This window comes from Nerophis ophidion, linkage group LG07 (assembly GCF_033978795.1).
Source record: "Nerophis ophidion isolate RoL-2023_Sa linkage group LG07, RoL_Noph_v1.0, whole genome shotgun sequence".
Lineage (NCBI taxonomy): Eukaryota > Metazoa > Chordata > Actinopteri > Syngnathiformes > Syngnathidae > Nerophis > Nerophis ophidion.
Window position 1 is genome coordinate 70,323,585 of NC_084617.1, and position 27,868 is coordinate 70,351,452.

At 41.7% G+C, this 27,868-nt stretch overlaps 1 protein-coding gene and 1 long non-coding RNA gene across 3 annotated transcripts in view; one reads left to right on the top strand and one right to left on the bottom strand.

Annotated features, from left to right (window-relative positions):
- Window positions 1–27,868, bottom strand: part of ift81 (intraflagellar transport 81 homolog) — a 79,120-nt gene that overhangs the window by 1,830 nt on the left and 49,422 nt on the right. The window contains exons 14-18 of one of the 2 annotated variants that reach the window (XM_061907018.1): window positions 24,204–24,290; window positions 23,361–23,432; window positions 16,310–16,395; window positions 16,001–16,046; window positions 9,905–10,097 (exon numbers count right to left, since the gene is read on the bottom strand). In XM_061907018.1, the coding sequence (XP_061763002.1) occupies window positions 9,915–10,097; window positions 16,001–16,046; window positions 16,310–16,395; window positions 23,361–23,432; window positions 24,204–24,290 (474 nt within the window). In that variant the 3' untranslated portion in view covers window positions 9,905–9,914. Of the gene's footprint in view, window positions 1–8,585; window positions 10,098–16,000; window positions 16,047–16,309; window positions 16,396–23,360; window positions 23,433–24,203; window positions 24,291–27,868 lie in introns of those variants that run through there. The other variant, XM_061907017.1, reaches the window with a different exon arrangement.
- LOC133556762 (uncharacterized) lies at window positions 106–1,635 on the top strand. Its single transcript, XR_009807588.1, has 2 exons — window positions 106–481; window positions 1,368–1,635. It is a non-coding gene; the product is annotated as an uncharacterized LOC133556762 (long non-coding RNA).

Below are 27,868 nucleotides of genomic sequence, written 5' to 3' on the forward strand. Positions count from 1 at the left end.
AACATGACATGACAATCAGCAATGTCCCTACAAAGAAGGATAAAGACAACTGAAATATTCTTTATGTCATGAGGGCAGTTCTCCTGCTTTTTTTTTGTCCTCTTGTTTTCCTACTCCCCTCTCCTCTGGTGTCTGTAAGTGTCCTACCCTGTCATTAGTTCCAGGTGTGCTACCAGTCACCTGAGCCCACCTGTTGCTAATCAACCACCAGACTTAAACCCTGGATCTCTACTCAGCCGGTGCCAGTTCGTCCGTTGCCTGCAGTAGAATTTGGCTCACTAACTCTGACTTTTGCCCTGAGCCTTTTGTAATTCCACTTTTTTGTGTTTCCTCAGGTGGAGGACAGACTTTTGACCCGGTTTTCCTGGAGCTGATCTTTCGCTACAACTGATTTCTTCTGGAGGAAAGTTCTGTGGTCAGATGAAACAAAAATTGAGCTGTTTGGCCACAATACCCAGCAATATGGTTTGGAGGAGAAAAGGTGAGACCTTTAATCCCAGGAACACCGCACCTACCGTCAAGCATGGTGGTGGTAGTATTATGTCGTGGGCCTGTTTTTCTGCCAATGGAACTGGTGCTTTACAGAGAGTAAATAGGACAATGAAAAAGGAGGATTACCTCTAAATTCTTCAGGACAACCTAAAATCATCAGCCCGGAGGTTGGGTCTTGGGCACAGTTGGGTGTTCCAACAGGACAATGACTCCAAACACACGTCAAAAGTGTTAAAGGAATGGCTAAATCAGGCTAGAATTAAGGTTTTAGAATAGTTTTCCCAACGTCCTGACTTAAACCGGTGGACAATGATGAAGAAACAAGTCCATGTGAGGAAAACCAACACATTTAGCCAAACTGCACCAATTTTGTCAAGAGTGGTCAAAAATTCAACCAGAAGCTTCCAAAAGCCAAATTTTTACGAAAAAACAATAGGATTATTATTACTGTACATCTTGAATTATTAAAGATGTCCTACTGGAATCAATTGCTTAACTTCCTAAAAATAAAGTATTGCACAAACGACTCGTTAAAATGTTATTTGCCAAATAACTTAATATTTTTAGGTTTGAACATGTGTTTTAAGAGATTTCTACTTATTCATGACTGGTGTTGTAATACGTTTAAGCACCTTTTTGCATAGATTTAATAATATTAATACAATTTGATTTTATTTGTAAAAAGCACTTTACATTGAGTAAACAACCTCAAAGTGCCAAAGTGTATCAAACAAATAAAAAGATAATAAAACTAAAAACTAGAACAGCCTAATAGCCAGATCTAGTATACATATATCTAAAATAAAAAAGGCTTTTTTAAAAAGAAGGGTTTTCAAGCATTTTTTAAAAGCATTCACAGTCTGTGGTGCCCTCAGGTTGTCAGGGAGAGCGTTCCACAGACCGGGAGCGGCGGAGCAGAAAGCCCGGTCTCCCGCTGTTCGTAGCTTTGTCCCCGGAGGTTGGAGGAGGTTAGCCTGTCCGGAGCGGAGGTGTCGTGTGGAGGATTTGGGGGTGAGTAGTAGATTTAAGTGTGGCCTCAGCACTTTAAAGTTTTTCTGTATGTGGCCCTCAGTTTAAAAAGTTTGACACAATTGCATTTTGCAACATGGAATTGTTGGCTAATAAAACATCACTCATTACCAATCCGCAGTTTGTTTCTGTTATTTGGGACACTAAATGTAAAAAAGGCCTACTGAAATGAGATTTTCTTATTTAAACGGGGATAGCAGGTCCATTCTATGTGTCATACTTGATCATTTCGCGATATTGCCATATTTTTGCTGAAAGGATTTAGTAGAGAACATCGACGATAAAGTTCGCAACTTTTGGTCGCTAATAAAAAAGCCTTGCCTGTACCGGAAGTAGCAGACGATGTGCGCGTGACGTCACGGGTTGTGGAGCTCCTCACATCTGAACATTGTTTACAATCATAGCCTCAAGCAGCAAGAGCTATTCAGACCGAGAAAGCGACAAATTCCCTATTAATTTGAGCGAGGATGAAAGATTCGTTGATGAGGAAAGTCAGAGTGAAGCACAAAAAAAAGAAAAGATGACTGCTTCAGATGTAATTAGACACATTTACTAGGATAATTCTGGAAGATCCCTTATCTGCTTATTGTTTTATTATTCTTTTAGTGAGATTATAAAGTCATACATCAAAGTCGAATGGTTGCGGTGAACGCCGGTGTCTCTGAGAGAAGCCGAGGAGCTAAGATCACAGCTGCCTTTTTGACAACTAAAGGAGGAGGTCCCACAATCCACTGATGTCTCCGGTAAGAGCCGACTTAATATCACAATTTTCCCATTTAAAGACTTGTTGGTTGACGTAGAGAAACATGTTCGCTTGACCGCTCTGTGTTAAAGCTTCACAACAAACAAACACCGGCTGTGTCTCGGTTGCTAAAAAGACAGCTGCAATCCACCTACAGCATTCTTCTTTGACGTCTCCATTATTAATTGAACAAATTGCAAAAGATTCAGCAACACAGATGTCCAAAATACTGTGTAATTATGCGATGAAAAGAGACGACTTTTGGCCGTGTGTGGTGCTGGGCTGACATGTCCGCTCCAACCAATAACGTCACAAGCACGCGTCAACGTAAGCGTCATCATTCCGCGACGTTTTCAACAAGAAAGTCCGCGGGAAATTTAAAATTGTAATTTAGTAAACTAAAAAGGCCGTACTGGCATGTGTTGCAATGTTAATATTTCATCATTGATATATAAACTATCAGACTGTGTGGTCGGTAGTAGTGGGTTTCAGTAGGCCTTTAATTATGATTACAGTTCTGATGTCAAGCTGTCCCATTTTTTTATTTATTTTATGAGGCATCATCTGCAATATTGTATGTGTATCCATTTCTAAAACCACATTGCGTAATGTCAAGTTTCAGTCACACTATCAATCAATCAATCAATGTTTACTTATATAGCCCCAAATCACTAGTGTCTCAAAGGACTGCACAGACCACTACGACATCCTCGGTAGGCCCACATAAGGGCAAGGAAAAACTCACAATGATGACTATGAGAACCTTGGAGAGGACGAAAGCAATGGATGTCGAGCGGGTCTAACATGATACTGGGAGAGTGGGACATAGGAGAAAAGGAAAAGAAACGGCAGATCAACTGGTCTAAAAAGAGAGTCTATTTAAAAGCTGGAGTATACAAATGAGTTTTAAGGTGAGACTTAAATGCTTCTACTGAGGTGGCATCTCGAACTGTTACCGGGAGGGCATTCCAGAGTACTGGAGCCCGAAATGAAAACGCTCTATAGCCCGCAGACTTTTTTTGGGCTTTGGGAATCACTAATAAGCCGGAGTCCTTTGAACGCAGATTTCTTGCCGGGACATATGGTACAATACAATCGGCAAGATAGGATGGAGCTAGACCGTGTAGTATTTTATACGTAAGTAGTAAAACCTTAAAGTCACATCTTAAGTGCACAGGAAGCCAGTGCAGGTGAGCCAGTACAGGCGTAATGTGATCAAACTTTCTTGTTCTTGTCAAAAGTCTAGCAGCCGCATTTTGTACCAACTGTAATCTTTTAATACTAGACATGGGGAGACCCGAAAATAATACGTTACAGTAATCGAGGCGAGACATAACAAACGCATGGATAATGATCTCGGCGTCTTTAGTGGACAGAATGGAGCGAATTTTAGCGATATTACGGAGATGAAAGAAGGCCGTTTTAGTAACGCTTTTAATGTGTGACTCAAAGGAGAGAGTTGGGTCGAAGATAATACCCAGATTTTTTACCGAGTCACCTTGTTTTATTATTTGGTTGTCATATGTTAAAGTTGTATTATTAAATAGAGGTCGGTGTCTAGCAGGACCGATAATCAGCATTTCCGTTTTTTTGGCGTTAAGTTGCAAAAAATTAGCGGACATCCATTGTTTAATTTCATTCCTTGTGTGTGCAGTTTTTTTTAGCCAGTGCACTTAATAGAAAAACAAAAGGAACATAAAAACTGCCTGCATGGCAGCTTTGTGTCAAAATTGCCACTTTTTCCTCATTACACGGTCTAGCTCCAGCCTATCTTGCCGATTGTATTGTACCGTATGTCCCGGCAAGAAATCTGCGTTCAAAAGACTCCGGCTTATTAGTGATTCTTAGAGCCCAAAAAAAGTCTGCGGGCTATAGAGCGTTTTCCGTTCGGGCTCCAGTACTCTGGAATGCCCTCCCGGTAACAGTTTGATATGCTACCTCAGTAGAAGCATTTAAGTCTCACCTTAAAACTCATCTGTATACTCTAGCCTTTAAATAGACCTCCTTTTTAGACCAGTTGATCTGCCGCTTCTTTTCTTTTTCCTATGTCCCCCCCTCCCTTGTGGAGGGGGTCCGGTCCGATGACCATGGATGAAGTACTGGCTGTCCAGAGTCGAGACCCAGGATGGACCGCTCGTCGGGACCCAGGATGGACCGCTCGCCTGTGTATCGGTTGGGGACGTCTCTACGCTGCCGATCCGCTTGAGATGGTTTCCTGTGGACGGGACTCTCGCTGCTGTCTTGGATCCGCTTGAACTGAAGTCTCGCGGCTGTGTTGGAGCCACTATGGATTGAACTTTCACAGTATCATGTTAGACCCGCTCGACATCCATTTCTTTCGGTCCCCTAGAGGGGGGGGGTTGCCCACATCTGAGGTCCTCTCCAAGGTTTCTCATAGTCAGCATTGTCACTGGCGTCCCACTGGATGTGAATTCTACCTGCCCACTGGGTGTGAGTTTTCCTTGCCCTTTTGTGGGTTCTTCCGAGGATGTTGTAGTCGTAATGATTTGTGCAGTCCTTTGAGACATTTGTGATTTGGGGCTATATAAATAAACATTGATTGATTGACCTCATTCCACTTTTTTAAAATGTTTTTTTTTAATTTTTGCAATACTATCAATTTGGCAATTTTTGCAGAATGTGTGGCGGGCTGGTAAACTATTAGCTGCGGACCGCAAATGCCCCCCGGGCCGCACTTTGGACACCCCTGGCTTACGCCTATGAGCTGTGTGAAGAATCTAAGTCGCCTTGTTTAATTGTTTGGTTGTCAAATGTTAGAGTTGTATCATCATTTTGTGATTGCATTTTTAATTCCATCATTATGTGCACTTTTGGTGCTCACCATAAGTAGCTCAAAGTGCATCATTTGTAAACGCATCCATATTGTTGTCAGCCAGACAGCTTTCAGATAACCCTCAGCCCCCAGCGTGCCTTTCAGAGGGTATCGTTGTCTGTAACTTGACAGGACTGACGTGCATCATCTGTTATCACGTCCCAGTAAGGCCTGTAGAAGACGGAGGCGCTTTAAAAATAACATGATACCCCCCCCCAGTTGGACATCGGTGTGCACGCAATGTGTTTGGCAAAAGAGCCTGAGGGATTGTCATCAGCATATAAAAAAAAGACACTCCAAATGATCTATGAAGACATTAGTGGCATCAGAAAGCATACAAATCAAATCCACTCGCTACTTTAAATTGGCAAGTTTATTCAGTTGCTATAAATGAGGATATTTTGCAAGGCAACTGAATCTTGACTTGTAATTAGTTTCTATTATCATATACTGTACATATATTGTTTTCGCAAAATTGCGCTTGAATAAAACACAGACAAAACTGCTTCTAGGAAGAAAACACAAACAAAATTGCTTGTAACTTCCAGTAGGAATGCCGGAAAGACATGAAACAAAAACTTCTATGTAGGTCTCACTTAGACCTACATTTTAATAATTGACATTCTTCGGCAAAAATCAACAGGAAGTTAAAAATTACCCCTTCAAAATAAAAGTGAAGTGAAGTGAATTATATTTATATAGCGCTTTTTCTCTAGTGACTCAAAGCGCTTTACATAGTGAAACCCAATATCTAAGTTACATTCAAACCAGTGTGGGTGGCACTGGGAGCACGTGGGTAAAGTGTCTTGCCCAAGGACACAACGGCAGTGACTAGGATGGCAGAAGCGGGAATCGAACCTGCAACCCTCAAGTTGCTGGCACGGCCACTCTACCAACCGAGCTAAACCGCCCCAAAGTTTTGTAAAAACCTGTCACCTTTTTCAAACGGAAACTCCTCCCAGTGCGTTTTGTCGTTTCGGCTTCAAACTCGCACAGGAGAGAGATTGAACCCTTTTGATTAAAACTGTCCAACAAAGTTTTTATTACTGCTCCGGTTTGGATTTTACGCGCCTTCAAAGAACCCCTACGCAAAGTCTCCTAAAAAATGTCATTTTTGCCTCTTCAAACTGTAATTTGACCCCCTTAAAATGCTTCAAAGTGCAATTTAAAGCTCTACTATGCCAAGCGAAAGCCATTTATCAACAACACCCAGAAACGCTGATCTATAATTTGACCCCCTTAACATGCTTCAAAACGCAACAAATTTTACGCACACATCAGGACTGGCAAAAATTGCCATCTAATAAAAAAACCAAACCCCAAAAGTCAAAATTGCGCTCCAGCGCCCCCTAGGAAAAAACCCAGACAAAACTGCTTGTAACTTCTGTTAGGAATGTCGTAGAGACATGAAACAAAGACCTCTACGTAGGTCTGACTTAGACCAGGGCTTGGCAGCGGCCAAAGGCGGACCCGACCAATGCTGCTTGCAGCTTTAATAATAATTGACATCCTTTGGCAAAAATCAACAGGAAGTTAAAAATTACCCCTTCAAAATAAAAGTTTTGTAAAAACCTGTCACCTTTTTCAAACGGAAACTCCTCCCAGTGCGTTTGTCGTTTCGGCTTCAAACTCGCACAGGAGAGGGATTGAACCCTTTTGATTAAAACTGTCCAACAAAGTTTCGATTACTGCTCCGGTTTGGATTTTACGCGCCTTCAAAGAACCCCTACGCAAAGTTTCCTAAAAAATTTCATTTTTGCCTCTTCAAACTGTAATTTGACCCCCTTAAAATGCTTCAAAGTGCAATTTAAAGCTCTACTATGCCAAGCGAAAGCCATTTATCAACAACACACCGAAACGCTGATCTATAATTTGACCCCCTTAACATGCTTCAAAACTCAACAAATTTTACACACACATTCGACTGGCAAAAATTGCCATCTAATAAAAAAACCAAACCCCAAAAGTCAAAATTGCGGTCCAGCGCCCCCTAGGAAAAAACCCAGACAAAACTGCTTGTAACTTCTGTTAGGAATGTCGTAGATACATGAAACAAAGACCTCTACGTAGGTCTGACTTAGCCCAGGGCTTGGCAGCGGCCAAAGGCGGACTCGACCAACGCTGCTTGCAGCTTTAATAATAATTGACATCCTTCGGCAAAAATCAACAGGAAGTTAAAAATTACCCCTTCAAAATAAAAGTTTTGTAAAAACCCGTCACCTTTTTCAAACGTAAACTCCTCCGAGTGCGTTTGTCGTTTCGGCTTCAAACTCGCACAGCAGAGAGATTGAACCCTTTTGATTAAAACTGTCCAACAAAGTTTTGATTACTGCTCCGGTTTGGATTTTACGCGCCTTCAAAGAACCCCTACGCAAAGTTTCCTAAAAAATGTCATTTTTGCCTCTTTCAGATGTAATTTGACCCCTTTTTAAAATGCTTCAAAACTCACCAAACTTGGCACACACATCAGGACTGGCAACAATTGCGAGCTAATAAAAAAAAAAAACCCCAAAACTCAGAATTGTGCTCTAGCGCCCCCTAGGAATACAACACAGACAAACTGCTCCTAGGAAGAAAACACTGACAAAACTGCTTGTAACTTCCGGTAGGAATGTAAGAGACATGAAACAAAAACCACTATGTAGGTCTCATTTAGACCTACATTTTAATATTTAAAATACTTTAGCAAAAATCAACAGGAAGTTTGATATTTTCACTTCAATACAAAACTGCATTACTTTCACAATGCATTAGATTCTCAAAATAGTGGCTCCAAGGCGTCTTCTAACGCTTATTCGGCCGTGGGTCTCGGGGGCAGCAGCCAAAGGCGGACCCGACCAACGCTGCTTGCAGCTTTAATTGAAGATGTTCTTTGAACGGGTCGCCAAAAGTTGTTTATTGGGCTCAGGAATGTGACACTTAGCAAGAGATCTATTATCTGATCAAGCTCTGTCTCCTGTGTCTTTGATGTAACATGTGGACTTTAGTTGACCTGGGCGTATGTGTCATTTATTCTTGACCCCCAACAGAGCTAAATTGTTCCCCTTTCCTGAGTGACCCCCCTCCTCTGGGCAAACGACACCCTCTCCCCTTCACAGGACTTTGGGTATTCATTCAACTGGTGTACTGTATGTAAATGAGCATGGAGGGTGGGACTTCTCAGAATGTGTAATTGTGCTTCCTCTGCACTTAAGATGTGACTTTAAGGTTTTACTAATTACGTATAAAATACTACACGGTCTAGCTCCAGCCTATCTTGCCGATTGTATTGTATCATATGTGCCGGCAAGAAATCTGCGTTCAAAAGACTCCGGCTTACTAGTGATTCCTAGAGCCCAAAAAAAGAGTGCGGGCTATAGAGCGTTTTCCGTTCGGGCTCCAGTACTCTGGAATGCCCTCCCGGTAACAGTTTGAGATGCTACCTCAGTAGAAGCATTTAAGTCTCACCTTAAAACTCATCTGTATACTCTAGCCCTTAAATAGACCTCCTTTTTAGACCAGTTGATCTGCCGCTTCTTTTCTTTTTTCTCCTATGTCCCCCCCCTCCCTTGTGGAGGGGGTCCGGTCCGATGACCATGGATGAAGTACTGGCTGTCCAGAGTCGAGACCCAGGATGGACCGCTCGCCTGTGTATCGGTTGGGGACATCTCTACGCTGCTGATCTGCCTCCGCTTGAGATGGTTTCCTGTGGACGGGACTCTCGCTGCTGTCTTGGATCCGCTTGAACTGAACTCTCGCGGCTGTGTTGGAGCCACTATGGATTGAACTTTCACAGTATCATGTTAGACCCGCTCGACATCCATTGCTTTCGGTCCCCTAGAGGGGGGGGAGGGGTTGCCCACATCTGAGGTCCTCTCCAAGGTTTCTCATAGTCAGCATTGTCACTGGCGTCCCACTGGATGTGAATTCTCCCTGCCCACTGGGTGTGAGTTTTCCTTGCCCTTTTGTCGGTTTTTCCGAGGATGTTGTAGTCGTAATGGTTTGTGCAGTCCTTTGAGACATTTGTGATTTGGGCCTATATAAATAAACATTGATTGATTGATTGATGTCAAATTCTAAAGGAGTTAGAACAAGCTGGAACGAACGGATGTGTCGTTCTGGTTTGGTCTCGCTTTGCAAAGCTTGTTATTATTTGTCTGTTACTTTAATAAATCATTTTAAAGCTATTTGTCACTAAAGGATCGTCTTTAAGAAATTTCCACGACAGGGGCAGTTGATATTTATAGACAAAAATGGAAAAATTAACTTTTATTGCGCTTTTCTACCTTCAAGGTACTCAAAGGGCTTTGACACCATTTCCACATGATCCCCAGATGCATGTCTTTTGAGGTGGGAGGAAGCCGGACCCACGCAGTCACGGGGAGAACATGCAAACCCCACACAGAAAGATCTCGAGCCCGGGATTGAACCCAGGACCTTTGTGTTGTGAGGCAGATGCACTAACCCCTGTCGCACCGTGCCGGCCAAGAAGTGTACAGTCCAAGGTCAAATGAATCTTGCTAAAAATATTCGGCTGCCAGTAAACATACATAGAAAGTACAGTATGTATGCAGCGGTAAGTACTGTATGTATGCCGTTATCGCTGGACACTTAGATCCAAAGTACAGTAGATCAATGTTAAGAATGTGTCAAGAACTATGGCCAGAGTCAAAACTGTCCAGTACAAAGTTATCTCAAGGCACTTTTCCTAAAAATGATAGCTGTTGTCTTACCCTTTATCGGAGTATATTTACCTCCAAGTGAGTGAAGTAATAAACAAGAAGAGTATATTAAAACTGCTAATGAATATTAGGAAGGTTTACACGTACATGACTGGGCTCACAGCACCAGTCTGTCTTCGCCTCCTTCCTGGATGACTTGGCCAACAGATGCCTCCATCTGTGCTCGGATAAAACACTGTCTCTTGCACTCCATCAGCTGCTCCAAGTCTCTCCACATCTTCATCTGCTCCATGTTTGCACCGTGGTTCTCCCTTACCAGCTTCTGCTTCTCACGTAACTTCTGCATCACACATATGAGAGAGACTGAATAGTGTTATTTAGTCTACAATATATGTAATATATATATACGCCTGAGGGATCGAAGGTCCGTAATATCATCGCTTACGTGCAGTGATTTCTCCAGATTGATGATATTACGGACCGTAGATGGTAAAATCCCTAAATTCCTTGCAATATATCATGGGTGTCAAACTCTGGCCCGCGGGCCAAATTGAAACTGCTGTGTTTTATTATTATTCCGCACCTACGCGCTGTAATTTAACCCCCTTAACATGCTTGAAAACTCACCAAATGTGACACACACGTCGGTATAGCAAACCTTCCCAACATATTAAGCAACCAATCCCCCAAAATGAAAAATTGCGCTCTAGCGCCCCCTAGGAAAAAAATTACAGACAAGACTGCATGTAACTTCTGTTAGGAATGTCATAGAGACATGAAACAAAAACTCCTATGTAGGTCTGACTTAGACCCAATTTTCATACACTCACTTCTTTCAGCAAAAATCTACAGGAAGTTGGCAAAAACCCCTTCAAAATAAAATGTTCGCAAAAAATGCAATTTTTGCCTCTTTGCGCTGTAATTTGACCCCTTTAAAATGCTTCAAAAGTCACCAAACTTGGCGCACACATAAGGACTGGCGAATATTGCGATCTAATGAAAAAAACCAAACCCCAAAACTCAGAATTGCGCTCCAGCGCTATTTTTGAATAAAACACTGAAAAAACTGCTCCTAGGAAGAAAACACAGACAAAATTGCTTGTAACTTCCGGTAAGAATGTCGGATAGACATGAAACAAATACCTCTATGTAGGTCTCACTTAGGCCTACATTTCATAGATTGACAACCCCCAACAAAAATCAACACGAAGTTTGCAATCCCCCCTTCAAAACAAAAGTTTTGTAAAAACCGGTCACCTATCTTCAAACATTATCTCCTCTGAGTGCGTTTGTTGTTTTGGCTTCAAACTCGCACAGGAGAGAGATTGAACCCTTCTGATTAAAAGTATAGAACAGAGTTTTGATAAGTTCTCAGGTTTTGATTTTACGCGCCTTCAAAGAACCCCTGTGCAAAGTCTCCTAAAAAAATTTCATTTTTGCCTCTTTGAGCTGTTATTTGACCCCCTTAAAATGCTTCTAAACTCACCAAACTTGACACACACATCAGGTCTGGCAAAAATTGCGATCTGATGAAAAAACCTAACCTCAAAACTGCGCTCTACCGCCCCCCTAGGAATACAACACGGACAAACTGCTCCTAGGAATAAAACACAGACAAAACTGCTTGTAACTTCCGGTAGGAATGTCAGAGAGACATGAAACAAAAAACACTATGAAGGTCTCACTTAGACCTACATTTTCATAATTAACATACTTTAGCAAAAATCAATAGGAAGTTTGATATTTTCACTTCAATACAACAACTGCATTACTTTCACAATGCATTAGATTCTCAAAATAGTTGCTCCAAGGCGTCTTCTAACGCTTATCCGGCCGTGGGTCTCGGGGGCAGCAGCCAAAGGCGGACCCGACCAACGCTGCTTGCAGCTTTAATTTAATTTGGCCCTTGGGGCAATATCAAATTAACATCAGAGCTGGCCCGCCGGTATTATACAGCGGCAGTGTCGCTGTAACACCGCATTCACCGCTAATACTTCCCATCACTATAGACAGCGATTTTAAACTAGACAAACAAGTCAATGGCGTTTTAAAATCGTGTTTTTAATCACCTTCGTCTTTTAGTAAAGGTTAAACCGTTTTTATCTTTTAACCTTTTTGAACAAGTCGTGCATGCTTTTATTTCAAGTGGCCTGGACAACTGCAATGCACTTTATGCTGGCATTAGCCAAAAAGCTCTCTCCCGGTTGCAGTTAGTCCAGAACGCGGCAGGACGACTTTTAACAGGGGCCAGGAAACGCCAGCATATAACCCCAATTCTTCAGAGTTTGCACTGGCTCCCTGTTCATTTTAGAATTGATTTTAAAATATTGCTGTTTGTTTTTAAATCTTTACATGGACTGGCACCTCAATATATCTCGGACCTCATCCAAATTTACACTCCTGCGCGCGCTCTGAGGTCCGAGAGCCAGCTCCAGCTCGTGGTGCCCAAGACCAGACTTAAGACCAGGGGAGACAGGGCCTTCTCTGTGGTCGGCCCTAAGCTCTGGAACACTCTGCCGCTCCATGTTAGAACTGCTTCCACAGTGGAGTGTTTTAAGTCTCGTCTTAAGACCCACTTTTATTCTTTGGCTTTTAACACTACGTGAGTTGTGTGGTCCTCTGTCCTCTGTTGTCCTCTGTGTTTTTTATACACTTTGATTTTTATTTTACTGTTTTAATTGATTTTACCCTTTAAAATTGTTTTTAATCATATTTGTTTTTATATTGTTTTTATTTTTATTTATTTTTTGTTTTATTCAGTCATTGGTGGAGCATAATATTGTTTTTAACATGGCTGTGCAGCACTTTGGAAACGTTATTGTTGTTTAAATGTGCTTTATAAATAAAGTGGATTGGATTGGATTAGTTTGGGAGACTCCTGAAATTCAGTGTCCCTCCCGAACATCTCCCGGGGCAACCATTCTCCCAAATTTCTCCCGATTTCCACTTGGACAACAATATTGGGGGTGTGCCTTAAAGGCACTGCGTTTAGCGTCCTCTACAACCTGTCGTCACGTCCGCTTTTCCTCCATACAAACTGCGTGCCGGCAAAGCCATGTAATATATGCAGCTTTTACACACACATAATTGAATGCAACGCATACTTGGTCAACAGCCATACAAGTCACACTGAGGGTGGCCGTATAAACAATATGCGCCACACTGTGAACCCACACCAAACAAGAATGACAGACACATCCGCACCGAACACAACATACAGAACAAATACCCAAAACCCCTTGCAGCACTAACTCTTCCGGGACGCTACAATATACACACCCCGCCCACCTGGGGCTGCATAGCTCGGTTGGTAGAGTGGCTGTGCCAGCAACTTGAGGGTTGCAGGTTCGATTCCCGCTTGTGCCATCCTAGTTATTGCCGTTGTGTCCTTGGGCAAGACACTTTACCCACCTGCTCCCAGTGTCACCCACATTGGTTTAAATGTAATTTAGATATTGGGTGTCACTATGTAAAGCGCTTTAAGTCACTTGAGAAAAAGCGCTATATAAATATAATTCACTTCACCTCATTGTTATTTTATTTTCAAATTTAGTAGCCTGTGAAAACGTTAATGTTAATATTCACCTCAGAGGGCTGCAAATGGAAAAAAGGCATTATTGTTTAATTTTATTTTATTTTATTTAAGTTACCATTGATGTTTTTTCGTTTGTTTTTTGATGGTTGCTTGTTCCATATTCAGTGTTAAAGCAAATCAGTGTAGAAAACTGAGCAATAATTAACGTTTTGTTCATGCACTTTCTCTTGCTACTTCAAGGCTTGATTGTTTAAATCGTTGTTATTTTATTTTCAAATTTATTATGAGCCTGTGGAAAAAGTTTCTTTTTGATATGTACCTCCGAAGGCTGCAAATAGAAAAGAGGCACAAGATTTTTATTAAAATTTTGTTTGATATGCCATTGATATTTTTAAATTGTTATTATTATTATTATTATTTGAGACTCGATGTTGCATGTCACTATAAAGTTGTATACGCCTTGCCTGTTCAATATTCAACGCAAAACTTGTTTGGGTCCCTATTAATAATTTGTTCAACCTCGGCCCGCGGCTTTATTCAGTTTTAAATTTTGGCCCACTCTGTATTTGAGTTTGACACCCCTGCAATAGATCATTGAGAATTGCTCTAAAACTATTCGACAATTTGCTCGTGCAGTTGTTGACAAAGTGGGGACCCTCGCCCCATCCTAGTTTGTCAACGACTGAGCCTTTCATGGAAGCTGCTTTTAAACCCAATGGTGGCACCCACCTGTTCCCAATTAGCCTGATCACCTGTGGGATGTTCCATATAAGTGTTTGATGGGCATTCGACTTTTTTGCCACTTTTTTCTTGAAACATGTTGCAGGCATCAAATTCCAAATGAGCTAATATTTGCAAAATATAAAGTTTTCCAGTATCTTGTCTTTGCAGTCTATTCAATCAAATATATGTTGACAAGGATCTATATATACATACATACATACATATATATAAATATATACACATACAGTGGGGCAAAAAGTATTTAGTCAGCCACCGATTGTGCAAGTTCTCCCAATTAAAATGATGACAGAGCTCTGTAATTTTCATCATAGGTACACTTCAACTGTGAGAGACAGAATGTGAAAAAAAAATCCAGGAATTCACATTGTAGGAATTTTAAAGAATTTATTTGTTAATTATGGTGGAAAATAAGTATTTGGTCACTTCAAACAAGGAAGATGTCTGGCTCTCACAGACCTGTAACTTATTCTTTAAGAAGCTCTTCTGTCCTCCACTCGTTACCTGTATTAATGGAACCCGTTTGAACTCGTTATCTGTATAAAAGACACCTGTCCACAGCCTCAAACAGTCAGACTCCAAACTCCACTATGGGCAAGACCAAAGAGCTGTCGATAGACACCAGGAAACTAATTGTAGACCTGCACCAGACTGGGAAGAGTGAATCTACAATAGGCAAGCAGCTTGGTGTGAAAAATCAACTGTGGGAGCATTTATCAGAAAATGGAAGACATACAAGACCACTGATAATCTCCCTCGATCTGGGGGGCTCTACGCAAGATCTCATCCCGTGGGGTCAAATTGATCATGAGAACGGTGAGCAAAAATCCCAAAACTACACGGGGGGACCTGGTGAATGACCTGCAGAGAGCTGGGACCAAAGTAACAAAGGTTACCATCAGTAACACACAACGCCGACAGGGAATCAAATCCTGCAGTGCCAGACGTGTCCCCCTGCTTAAGCCAGTGTATGTCCAGGCCCGTCTGAAGTTTGCCAGAGAGCACATGGATGATACAGCAGAGGATTGGGAGAATGTCATGTGGTCAGATGAAACCAAAATAGAACTTTTTGGTATAAACTCAACTCGTCGTGTTTGGAGGAAGAAGAATACTGAGTTGCATCTCAAGAACACCATACCTACTGTGAAGCATGGGAGTGGAAACATCATGCTTTGGGGCTGTTTTTCTGCTAAAGGGACAGGACGATTGATCCGTGTTAAGGAAAGAATGAATGGGGTCATGTATCGTGAGATTTTGAGCCAAAACCTCCTTCCATCAGTGAGAGCTTTGAATGGTTGACCAAATACTTATTTTCCACCATAATTTACAAATAATTTACAAATAAATTCTTTAAAATTCCTACAATGTGAATTCCTAAATAGTTTTTCTTCACATTCTGTCTCTCACAGTTGAAGTGTACCTATGATGAAAATTACAGACCTCTTTCATCATTTTAAGTGGGAGAACTTGCACAATCGGTGGCTGACTAAATACTTTTTTGCCCCACTGTATACTAACTATATATATATAATATATATATATATATATATATATATATATATATATATATATATATATATATATATATATATATATATATATATACATACACACACACATACATATATATATACACAAACATATATGTATATATATTTTTGTGTGTGTATATATATATATATGTATATATATATGCCTGTATAGATATATGTATGTGTGTATATATGCACACACACTTATATATACTGTATATATACGTATGTGTGTATATATATATACACACATATATACATATATATCTATATACATTTATATCTATACACACATATATACCTATATACATTTATATCTATATACATATATATCTATATACACACACATATGTATCTACATACATACATACATACATACACATATTAGGAGAGGGAGAGATGGATAGAGAGAGAAAGAAAATGGCAAAAGCTCACCTTGCCAAGCAATTCTTGCTCTGCAATGTTCTTCATGTACACTTCCCTACAAACAAGGGTATGAAAGGTATAAATTCACACGCAAGCCATAGCAAATTTAGAAGAACGACTTCTCTGTTTTCATTAGAGTGTGGTTCATAAGTATATCCCCCATCCATATTCTAGTTCCACTTGTGGTAACAACTTTCTAATACCCCTTTATGTGGATGAGCAGTAGCTCAACTGACAGTGACGTAAGAAGAGCTCCCTGTGTGTATAAAAGGTTATTCATTTTGCAAGCAGCTGCTCGGCCTGACTCCGCACGCTCACCTGATGGCCTTTTTCCTCTCCTGGACATCAGAGGACACGTAGGCCTTCATCTCTTCAGCAGCCCGCTGTATTTGCATCTCAATGATCTGTGAAGGACACAAGTTCACCAAAGGGGCAGGTTAATTCAAACAAGGCAAGGCATCAAACCACAGGTGCCATGTGGTTCGGGTTTCAGTCTTCATTGTTCATTTCAATAGTTCTCGAGACAAGGGTTCCAGCTGGATAGTTTGACTTCCTGAACAAACTCCTAAACAGACTTTATTGTATGCTGGAGTTTCTACTGGGAAAAGGCATCAAGCAAGTGTGGGCTCGCGGCTTATAATGTACATTCAAGTCTTCATTAGTGAACAAAAGGGTTCTTTTTCTGGGCCGTGGTTTCAGGGAACAGACTCAGACTGTAGTTTGTCCTTCATTAACTAATCAGTTCTTCAGAGTATCTAACCTTCAGTGGAAGACTTCAATGTTGATAGGCCTATGTAATTGGATAACCATAATTGGTCCATAATGGACACTATGCATAAGCATAGGCGTGTCCATACGTGCGCATGGTACAAAGACCGCCGATGGTATCTTGCGTTCAATGATTGAATTTGTTGTTTGATCAGACCTGCTACCGTATGTCTTAATACATTTCGGGTATGACAAAGTCTGAGTTGAAAATTGATCAACACCTGGTGTCGAGTTTGATTATATGACGGGATAGGATTCCGGAGAGATCTGGCAAGACACAAGCGTATAGGGAAGGCGTTGTGTACGAAAAAACCTATACCTCGAGGCACGCAGGAGATACCGTATTTCCTTGAATTCTATGCGCCTGCCTAGAATTACTGCCGGGTCAAACTCGTTTTTCAAAATAATTAGCGCATGTTTAGCATTACCGCCAGCTCAGGATTAACGCCGGGTCAAACTTGTTTCGCAAAATATTATTCTTATTAGCGCATGTCTAGAATTTCCACAGGGTCAAACTCGTCACGTCACGAGTTACACTTCCCTTGTCATCATTTTCAAAATGGAGGAGGCTGATTTCAATCATTTGAAATCGCATAAAGGGAAGAAGATTAAGAGCTATTCAGTAGGATTTAAGGTCCAAGCTATTGAATATGCTAAAAAGGACAGTAAGCAGCTATGTTTTATTAATATACCGTAGCTGCGTGTGTCAAATATGAGTCATTAAATGACTCCCGCAACCTGGTGGTAGAGGGCGCTAGTGATCCTTCTTGCGACTACTCGGCTGCAGAAGAAGTGACAACAAGCAGCAAGAGTGAGCGGCGATCGTTTATTTTTTCCTCTCGCTTGCATTTTTAACATGGAGGATTACATATCTAAAATAAAACAGTTTTCTAAACTGGACTTTTAATCGAAGCAGGAGGTAATAACAGAAGATCTCCATCGAGACAGAGAGACTTTTAAAACTGAAGAAAGATAAGGAAGACTTCTATAAACAAGTTTTCGATGCGTTTGATCAGAAGCAGCTGCGCATGGACTTCATTTATAAGTAAAGGTAAGACCATAATGAAGTTTTTTTTTATTAAAAGTGCTTTTAATGATGGTATCCTTACATCACACTCAAATTTATAAGCGCAGGCAGACATTTACCGCATGCCTTCGGTAAACGCCGGAGTGAGAAGAGATTTTAAAATAATTAGTGCATGTCCGAATGTAGCTGAGATAGGCACCAGTGCCCCCCGATACCAAAATGGAATAAGCGGTAGGAAATGGATGGATGGATGCTTGCCCTTACCACGTGCCTTGTAAACGCCGGCGTGAGAAGAGGTTATAAATTAATTAGAGTCCTGGGCGGCAATTCAAGCAAATACGGTACTCAAATTCGGATCAGGGCTGTGGCTGCAAGATGGTTGGTGTCAGTTGTGGTAGGGACCCCTTAACTCTTTGGATGTTGGAATACCGTCATGGTTGACATGGTACAATTGGTGGTTTGTCCTCCTATTCAAGATGGGGGATTGGATGGTGTGCACCAGAGAAGATCACACTCCTTAGCCTCCCTGAGAAAGTTTATTCCAGAGTGCTGAAGCCATCAGTAAAATCTCAGATACAGGTGTAACCTGCCTGAATTTTCCTCCTTCACACTGCTTTCGGATCAAACCAGGCTCCTCGGACTGAGAGACGAGGGCGTTAGGAAACTGCGCACCTCTTCAGGCTCAGGGAACGAGGTTTACCAACATTCGACTTCAAGGCCACATCTGTTACATTGGTACACTGGATTAGCTCTACACCCTTGCTAGGGTACTCGAAGGTGCAAGAGGAGTTTACCCAACCAGTCCGGTCCTGTTTTGAGAACCTGGAAAGGCATTCACCCGTATCATTTGTTTACTGTGGGGGGTCAGGTGCTGGCAATTACAAGCCATCCAGTCCGTGTAGGATTGTAGTAGGAGCGTGGTTCACAAAGGTTGAACCTTTTTATGGTGAATTATGGCCTCCGAAATGGCTGACATTTGTCACCGGTTGTGTTCGTTATCTTTGTGGCCACAATCTCCATCTCTGAAGCCAAGGTGCAGAGGATGTCCAGTTCCCTGACCTTAGGATCTCACATCTACTTGCAGAGAAAGTACTTCTAATGGCTTCATTGAACTGTAACCTTCAAAATTGACAGGAGCGGACAACAGCTAAGCTGGCCTCGTCTGATTCCCGGGCCATGGTCCTCAGTTGTGGAAGGGTAGTTTGTGCCCTCCAGGTTGGGCTTTAAGTCTGGCCTCAGTTAGAAGTGACGGAAAGATGAATCGTGACATTAACCGTCTCGCGGCACCTGACTGGTGAAAAGAGAGCTAAGTTAAAGGCCTACTGACATGAAATTTTCTTATTTAAACGGGAATAGCTGGTCCATTCTATGTGTCATACTTGATAATTTTGCGATATTGCCATATTTTTGCTAAAAGGATTTAGTAGAGAACATCGACGATAAAGTTCGCAACTTTTGGTCGCTAATAGAAAAGCCCTGCCTTTACGTGACGTCACGAGTTGAAGGGCTCCACACATATTCACATTGTTTATAATGGGAGCCACCAGCGGTAAGAGCAATTCGGACCGAGAAAGCGACGATTTCCCCATTAATTTGAGCGAGGATGAAAGATTCGTGAATTAGGATATTGATAGTGAAGGACTAGAAGAAAAAAAAAAAAGCGACGACTCCGGCAGTGTGAGCGTTTCAGATGTAATTAGACACATATCCTAGGATAATTCTGGAAGATCCCTTATCTGCTTAATTTTTTTAAAGTGTTTTAGTGAGATTTTAAAGATTGTAAAGACATACCTTGAGGTCGGATGGCTGCGGTGAACACGCAGTGTCTCAGAGAGAAGCCGAGGAGCCAAGCTTACAGCTGCCTTTTTTGACAGCTGCTGCAGGACGACGAATACTCCACTGATGTCTCCGGTAAGATATATATATATCACAATTTCCCCATCCAAAAACATGTTGGTTGACGTAGAGAAAACATGTTCGCTTGACCGCTCTGCTTCACAACAAACAGAGAAACACCGGCTGTGTCTCGGTGCTAAGGACAGCTGCAATCCACCGCTTTCCACCATTGTTCTTTATAGTCTCCATTATTAAATGAACAAATTGCAAAAGATTCAGTGACACAGACGTCCAAAATACTGTGTAATTATGCGGTTAAAGCAGACGACTTTTAGCCGCGATTGGTGCAGCTGCTAATATTTCCTGACAGTCCGTGACGTCACACGTACGCGTCATCATTCCGCAACGTTTTCAACAAGAAACTCGCGGAAAATTTAAAATTGCAATTTAGTCAACTAAAAAGGCCGTATTGGCATGTGTTGCAATGTTAATATTTCATCATTGATATATAAACTATCAGACTGTGTGGTTGGTAGTAGTGGGTTTCAGTAGGCCTTTAAAAAGCGAAGTGAGTTGAAGTGAATTATATTTATATAGCGCTTTTCTCTAGTGACTCAAAGCGCTTTACACAGTGAAACCCAATATCTAAGTTACATTTAAACCAGTGTAGGTGGCACTGGGAGCAGGTGGGTAAAGTGTCTTGCCCAAGGACACAACGGCAGTGACTAGGATGGCGGAAGCGGGAATCGAACCTGCAACCCTCAAGTTGCTGGCACGGCCACTCTACCAACCGAGCTATACCGGAAAAGATCTCAGTCCTCATTCACACCATCACCTATTGCCACAAGATTTGGGTAGTAACTGAAAGGAAATGATCGCATACCTGCAGGTTCAGCTCACCCTAAGAAATAGGGTGAAGAGCTTGGTTTTCTGAGAGGCACTCAGATTTCTCCTCTTAGGGGACCGAGTTGTGGGGGCATCTGCTTTGGATGCCTCCCGGGTGAGGTGTTTGGAGATTCCCAACTGATACAAGACCACGGGATAGACCTACGACCAACAGTGTCTCACAACTGACCATGGGACACATGGTTGGGAGTATGTGGCTGGGGACAGGGAGGTTTGGGCATTCCTTCTGGGACTGCTTCCTCCGGAACCCGGGAAAGTGTAAGATAATGAATTGATGGAAATTCGGTTTGGTTTTCTACATTTGCCATTTTTGATTTTAACAGGGGTTAGTGCATGTGCATCACAATACGAAGGTCCCGAGTAGTCCGGACTTCAATTCCGGGCTCGGGATCTTTCTGTGTGGAGTTTGCATGTTCTCCCCGTGACTGCGTGGGTTCCCTCCGGGTACTCCGGCTTCCTCCCACCTCCAAAGACATGCACCTGGGGATAAGTTGATTGGCGACACTAAATGGTCCCTAGTGTGTGGATGTGAGTGTGAAAGATGTGAAGTGAAGTGAATTATATTTATATAGCGCTTTTCTCTAGTGACCCAAAGCGCTTTACATAGTGAAAACCCAATATCTAAGTTACATTTAAACCAGTGTGGGTGGCACTGGGAGCAGGTGGGTAAAGTGTCTTGCCCAAGGACACAACGGCAGTGACTAGGATGGCGGAAGCGGGGAACGGACCTGGAACCCTGAATTTGCTGGCACTGCCACTCTACCAACCGAGCTATACAATAAAGTTGTCTGTCTATCCGTGTTGGCCCTGTGATGAGGTGGCGACTTGTCCAGGGTGTACAACACCTTCACCCCGAATGCAGCTGAGATAGGCTCCAGCGCCCCCCCGCGACTCCGAAAGGGACAAGCGGTAGAAAATGAATGGATGGATGGATTTTAACAGGTTTCTACTTTTGCTAACTTTTCCACCAAAGGCTCCATACAAAAAAGGGAAGGATGGGGGTGGCCCATTCTGATACATTTTGCGCATTAAAAATTCTAAAACCAATCCAATCGAGGTCAATATATACTGAGCTATCTGAAAAAAACATTGATATTATGTGGTATGGGGACAAAAAATTGTGTAATATTTTATACTACAGTATATTCTGTCAGGCTTGTCCCTAACAGTTTGACTATGTTTTAGTTTTTCCTCTGCATTTCTCTGTTTCCTCTGTGTGTGTACTGTTTCCTGTCAGCGCTCTTATTTTGTTGGTTTCCTGTCTTTCTCTTTGAGTGCTGTGTCCCCTCAGCTGCGGCTGATTGGCACCTGGCCACACCTGGTGTCAATCAGCCCGCTCCTATTTAGACCTGTTTTCTCTTCCAGTCTGTGAAGTGAAGTGAAGTGAATTATATTTATATAGCGCTTTTTCTCTAGTGACTCAAAGCGCTTTACATAGTGAAACCCAATATCTAAGTTACATTCAAACCAGTGTGGGTGGCACTGGGAGCAGGTGGGTAAAGTGTCTTGCCCAAGGACACAACGGCAGTGACTAGGATGGCGGAAGCGGGAATCGAACCTGCAACCCTCAAGTTGCTGGCACGGCCAATCTACCAACCGAGCTATGCCGCCCCAGTGTTTCTTTGTTTACATTCCCAAAGGTGAAGCTGTAATATGGAACGGAGCGGTCTAGCGAACATGGTTCCCGACCACATGTCAACCAGCAGGTTTCGGCGAGAAAATTGTGGTAATAAGTCGGCTCTTACCTAAGACATGAGCGGAGCTTGCGTCGTTCCTCGTGCACCTTTCAAAGAGGCAGCTGCGTGGCTTCCCTCACCCGTGGCCACACCCCTCCGACTTTCAGGTACGACAGTGTAATCTCACTACAACACTAGTAACACAATAAGCAGATAAATGATAAATGGGTTGTACTTGTATAGCGCTTTTCTACCTTCAAGGTACTCAAAGCGCTTTGACACTACTTCCACATTCACCCATTCACACACACATTCACACACTGATGGAGGGAGCTGCCATGCAAGGCGCCAACCAGCACCCATCAGGAGCAAGGGTGAAGTGTCTTGCTCAGGACACAACGGACGTGACGAGGTTGGTACTAGGTGGGATTTGAACCAGTGACCCTCGGGTTGCGCACGGCCACTCTCACACTGCGCCACGCCGTCCCTAATAGATAAGATAAGGGATTTTCCAGAATTAGTGAAGTGAATTATATTTATATAGCGCTTTTTCTCTAGTGACTCAAAGCGCTTTAAATAGTGAAACCCAATATCTAAGTTACATTCAAACCAGTGTGGGTGGCACTGGGAGCAGGTGGGCAAAGTGTCTTGCCCACTGTGCTGGATTACTGTCATGTATTGCCATGTCGCTCCTGTCGTATCTTGTCATTGCAGCGTAGCGGCAAGCTATATTTCGGTAGCAGTTTGTAGCTTACTGTCTTCTGTTCCCTGCTTTCAGTTTGTCTTTATATAACAGGTAACGACTTCTGTTTTCTTGCTCACTACCCGCTAGCTTCCACGCTAGGCCCTTTTGTTTTTGCTAGCTTCCATGCTAAGCTCCTTTTGTTTTCTAGCTCCCATGCTAGCTCATTTAGTTTGTTATACGCCCCGTGCACGCTTTTTGTTAGTACCCTTTTGTTTGTTCGTGTTCTAGTATTTTAATTAAATCATGTTTTCCTGTTCAATGCCTGCCTCCGTCCCTGCATCTTGGGGTTCGTCACCAACAAACTCTGACATATTGATTATACTTTCAGAGGGAATATTTTAAAAAAACTAGCCGCTGGTTGAAAATGGCACCCGGACACCCCTGTAGTGATTGATTCCTCCTTATTCTTGCCTCAGACTTGCAGTTGATGGTATGATACTTGTTTTCCTCCTGTGCCGTGTCCTCTCTCAGTGCCTTTACCTCCTGCAAATTACAATGAAAAACACTTTACTACCTAGAGAGTGCAACATTATCGCAAAAAATCATAAACATATGGCAAATAAATAGAATAAAATGTAATTCCATGACTATAGTAGTCATGGAATTTTGTAGTATTAGACTAGCGCAGTGGTTCTCAAATGGGGGTACTTGAAGGTATGCCAAGGGGTATGTGATATTTTTTTTAAATATTCTAAAAAAAGCAACAATTCAGAGATCCTTTATAAATGTATTGAAAAATATTTCAACAAAATGTGAATGTAAGTTCATAAACTGTGAAAAGAAATGCAACAATGCAATATTCAGTGTTTACAGCTGGATTTTTTGTGGACATGTTCCATAAATATTGATGTTAAAGATTTCTTTTTTTTGTGAAGAAATGTTTAGAATTAAGTTCATGAATCCAGATGGATCTCTATTACAATCCCCAAAGAGGGCACTTTAAGTTGATGATTACTTCTATGTGTAGACATCTTTATTTATAATTAAATCACTTGTTTATTTTTCAACAAATTTTTTGTTATTTTTACATCTTTTTTTTTCAAAAAGCTCAAGAAAGACCACTAAAAATGAGCAATATTTTGCACTGTTATACAATTTAATAAATTACAAACTTTTTTTTACTTCTTTTCAACCAAAAATGCTTTGCTCTGATTAGGGGGTACTTGAATTAAAAGAATGTTCACAGGGGGTACATCACTTAAAAAAGGTGGAGAACCACTTGACTAGATAACAGCAGAAAACCAAAAACTATACCTGCTCCAATTTAGATCTGTTGCTCTCCAAACCAGCACCACAACTTTCATACTGTGACTTCTTTTCTTCATATTCCGGATTTAAGACCTGGTGTGAAAACATAAAACATACATTTTTCCATACAAAATCACAGCAGATCCTCAATTTCAACACTTTCCATTTATAGTATCGTTCAAAACATGCTGTCCCTTTGTGCAACTTCACCAACAATAGCCTCTTACAACGTCTATTTCTGTCTTTCGGTTGCAAAGGTTTCATTGGTTGATATTAGCTGGGCAAGAGGAAGATGGAACACATGTAGGAAAATGTAATCCTCCGCCTTTAGCAGAGCAATGTGGGGGGGCTTTCCCTTCAAGCTTTGGTTTTTTTCAGGGCCATGTGAATGACTGTTAAAAGAACCCTGTCATGATAATGGACCAACAAAACAGCAGCACAAACCAGTAATAGATTTGCAATTGTTAGAACTACCGTATTTTTCGGAGTATAAGTCGCTCCGGAGTATAAGTCGCACCTGCTGAAAATGGATAATAAAAAAAGAGGAAAAAAACATATATACAAACCCCGTTTCCATATGAGTTGGGAAATTGTGTTCGATGTAAATATAAACGGAATACAATGATTTGAAAATCATTTTCAACCCATATTCAGTTGAATATGCTACAAAGACAACATATTTGATGTTCAAATTGATAAAAAATTTTTTTTTTTTTGCAAATAATCATTAACTTTAGAATTTGATGCCAGCAACACGTGACAAAGAAGTTGGGAAAGGTGGCAATAAATACTGATAAAGGTGAGGAATGCTCATCAAACACTTATTTGGAACATCCCACAGGTGTGCAGGCTAATTGGGAACAGGTGGGTGCCATGATTGGGTATAAAAACAGCTTCCCAAAAAAATGCTCAGTCTTTCACAAGAAAGGATGGGGCGAGGTACACCCCTTTGTCCACAACTGCGTGAGCAAATAGTCAAACAGTTTAAGAACGACGTTTCTCAAAGTGCAATTGCAAGAAATTTAGGGATTTCAACATCTACGCTCCATAATATCATCAAAAGGTTCAGAGAATCTGGAGAAATCACTCCACGTAAGCGGCATGGCCGGAAACCAACATTGAATGACCGTGACCTTCGATCCCTCAGACGGCACTGTATCAAAAACCCACATCAATCTCTAAAGGATATCACCACATCGGCTCAGGAACACTTAAAAAAAACACTGTCACTAAATACAGTTCGTCGCTACATCTGTAGGTGCAAGTTAAAGCTCTACCGTGCAAAGCAAAAGCCATTTATCAACAACATCCAGAAACGCCGCCGGCTTCTCTGGGCCCGATATCATCTAAGATGGACTGATGCAAAGTGGAAAAGTGTTCTGTGGTCTGACGAGTCCACATTTCAAATTGTTTTTGGAACAAAGGGGAAGCGAACCATCCAGACTGTTATCGACACAAAGTTCAAAAGCCAGCATCTGTGATGGTATGGGGGTGCATTAGTGCCCAAGGCATGGGTAACTTACACATCTGTGAAGGCACCTGAAAGGTACATACAGATTTTGGAACAACATATGCTGCCATCTAAGCGCCGTCTTTTTCATGGACACCCCTGCTTATTTGAGCAAGACAATGCCAAGCCACATTCAACATGTGTTACAACAGCGTGGCTTCGTAAAAAAAAGAGTGCGGGTACTGCAAACCTGTTTCCCATCAAAAATGTGTGACACATTATGAAGCGTAAAATACGACAGCGGAGACCCCGGACTGTTGAACAAATGAAGCTCTACATAAAACAAGAATGGGAAAGAAGTCCACTTTTAAAGCTTCAACAATTAGTTTCCTCAGTTCCCAAATGTTTATTGAGTGTTGTTAAAAGAAAAGGTGATGTAACACAGTGGTGAACATGCCCTTTCCCAACTACTTTGGCACGTGTTGCAGCCATGAAATTCTAAGTTAATTATTATTTAAAAAAAAAAAAAAAAGTCTATGAGTTTGAACATCAGATATGTTGTCTTTGTAGTGCATTCAATTGAATATGGGTTGAAAATGATTTGCAAATCATTGTATTCCGTTTATACAGTATTTACATCCAACACAATTTCCCAACTCATATGGAAACGGGGTTTGTACATACGTCACATACTGTCGCGTCACACGCCCTCACGGAGCAGACAGGTAGCAGCATGGGTAACATTAGCTGTGATGCTAGCGGACCGTGTACGAGTGGTAATACGAGGATAAGAAGGTGCGAATCAGGTAACAAATGAAGGAATAATTAATTCCTAAGAAAAAAAGCAAGGGGTCTATCGTCTGGCGGTGGTTTGGCTTCAAGTGGAAAGATGTCGAAGAAGTATGCGGCAAAAGCGTTGCTACAAAAAGTAGCATTCCTGCTAATATGTAGCATTATTTGAAAAGTCACCCGCTAGAGAATGAAGAGTGCTTGAAACTCCGCATGTCAACATCTCCATTCGGTGCCATACCCACAAAATGCTGAAGCAACCATTTCCAGATCAACACCATATGAAAAAAAATAGTCAACAACAGAAGGAGATAACGTCCGCAGGAACCTAACACTTAGGGAATGACATAAACCATTTAATTTCATATTATGCAGCTCATTTTTATTTGACAGTTCACGGTGGAAGAGGGGTTAGTGCGTCTGCCTCACAATACGAAGTTCCTGCAGTCCTGGGTTCAAATCCAAGCTCGGGATCTTTCTGTGTGGAGTTTGCATGTTCTCCCCGTGAATGCGTGGGTTCCCTCCGGGTACTCCGGCTTCCTCCCACCTCCAAAGACATGCACCTGGGGATAGGTTGATTGGCAACACTAAATTGGCCCTAGTGTGTGAATGTGAGTGTGAATGTTGTCTGTCTATCTGTGTTGGCCCTGCCATGAGGTGGCGACTTGTCCAGGGTGTACCCCGCCTTCCGCCCGATTGTAGCTGAGATAGGCGCCAGCGCCCCCCGCCACCCCAAAAGGGAATAAGCGGTAGAAAATGGATGGGTTATTGAAATATCTTGTGTGACATCGTGCACAAAATTCCCATTTATTTCTTTTAAACTATTGTAGCTGCGTTCTGTACAAAAAGTGCACTTTAATTTAGTGTTATTTTTTATGTCATCTTGGTCAGTGGTCCCCAACCACCGAGCTGTGGCCCGATTGGTACCGGGCCGCAGAAGAATTTTTTATTTAAAAAAAATATATATATTTTTTAATTAAATCAACATAAAAAACACAATATACACTTAGTTAGTGCACCAACCGCAAAAAACTCCCTTTTTCATGACAAAAACGTCCCTTTTTCATGACAAAGAAGGAAAAACAAAAAAAAGGACCCCCCCCGGGCCGCGGGAAAAATTATTAAGCGTTGGGGACCACTGATCTTAGTGACGTCATGCACAAAAGTGCACTACTAACTTGTTTTAAAATGTCTTTGACAATCTTGCACTTTCTGTTGTGGAAAAGACATGAATGTTTGTGCCACTGCTTAATAACTGTTTAATAAATACACTTTTTGTCAATTGACTTAGATGTGGTTTCCCTCTCTGTATGAAAGTTTAAAAGTAGCATATATTAATGCAGTCTGAAGAAGAATGTTTTAATGTAGACACACAGAATCATCATACTGCTGTGATTATATGCATCAAAGTGTTCATTTAAGACAAAAGCAA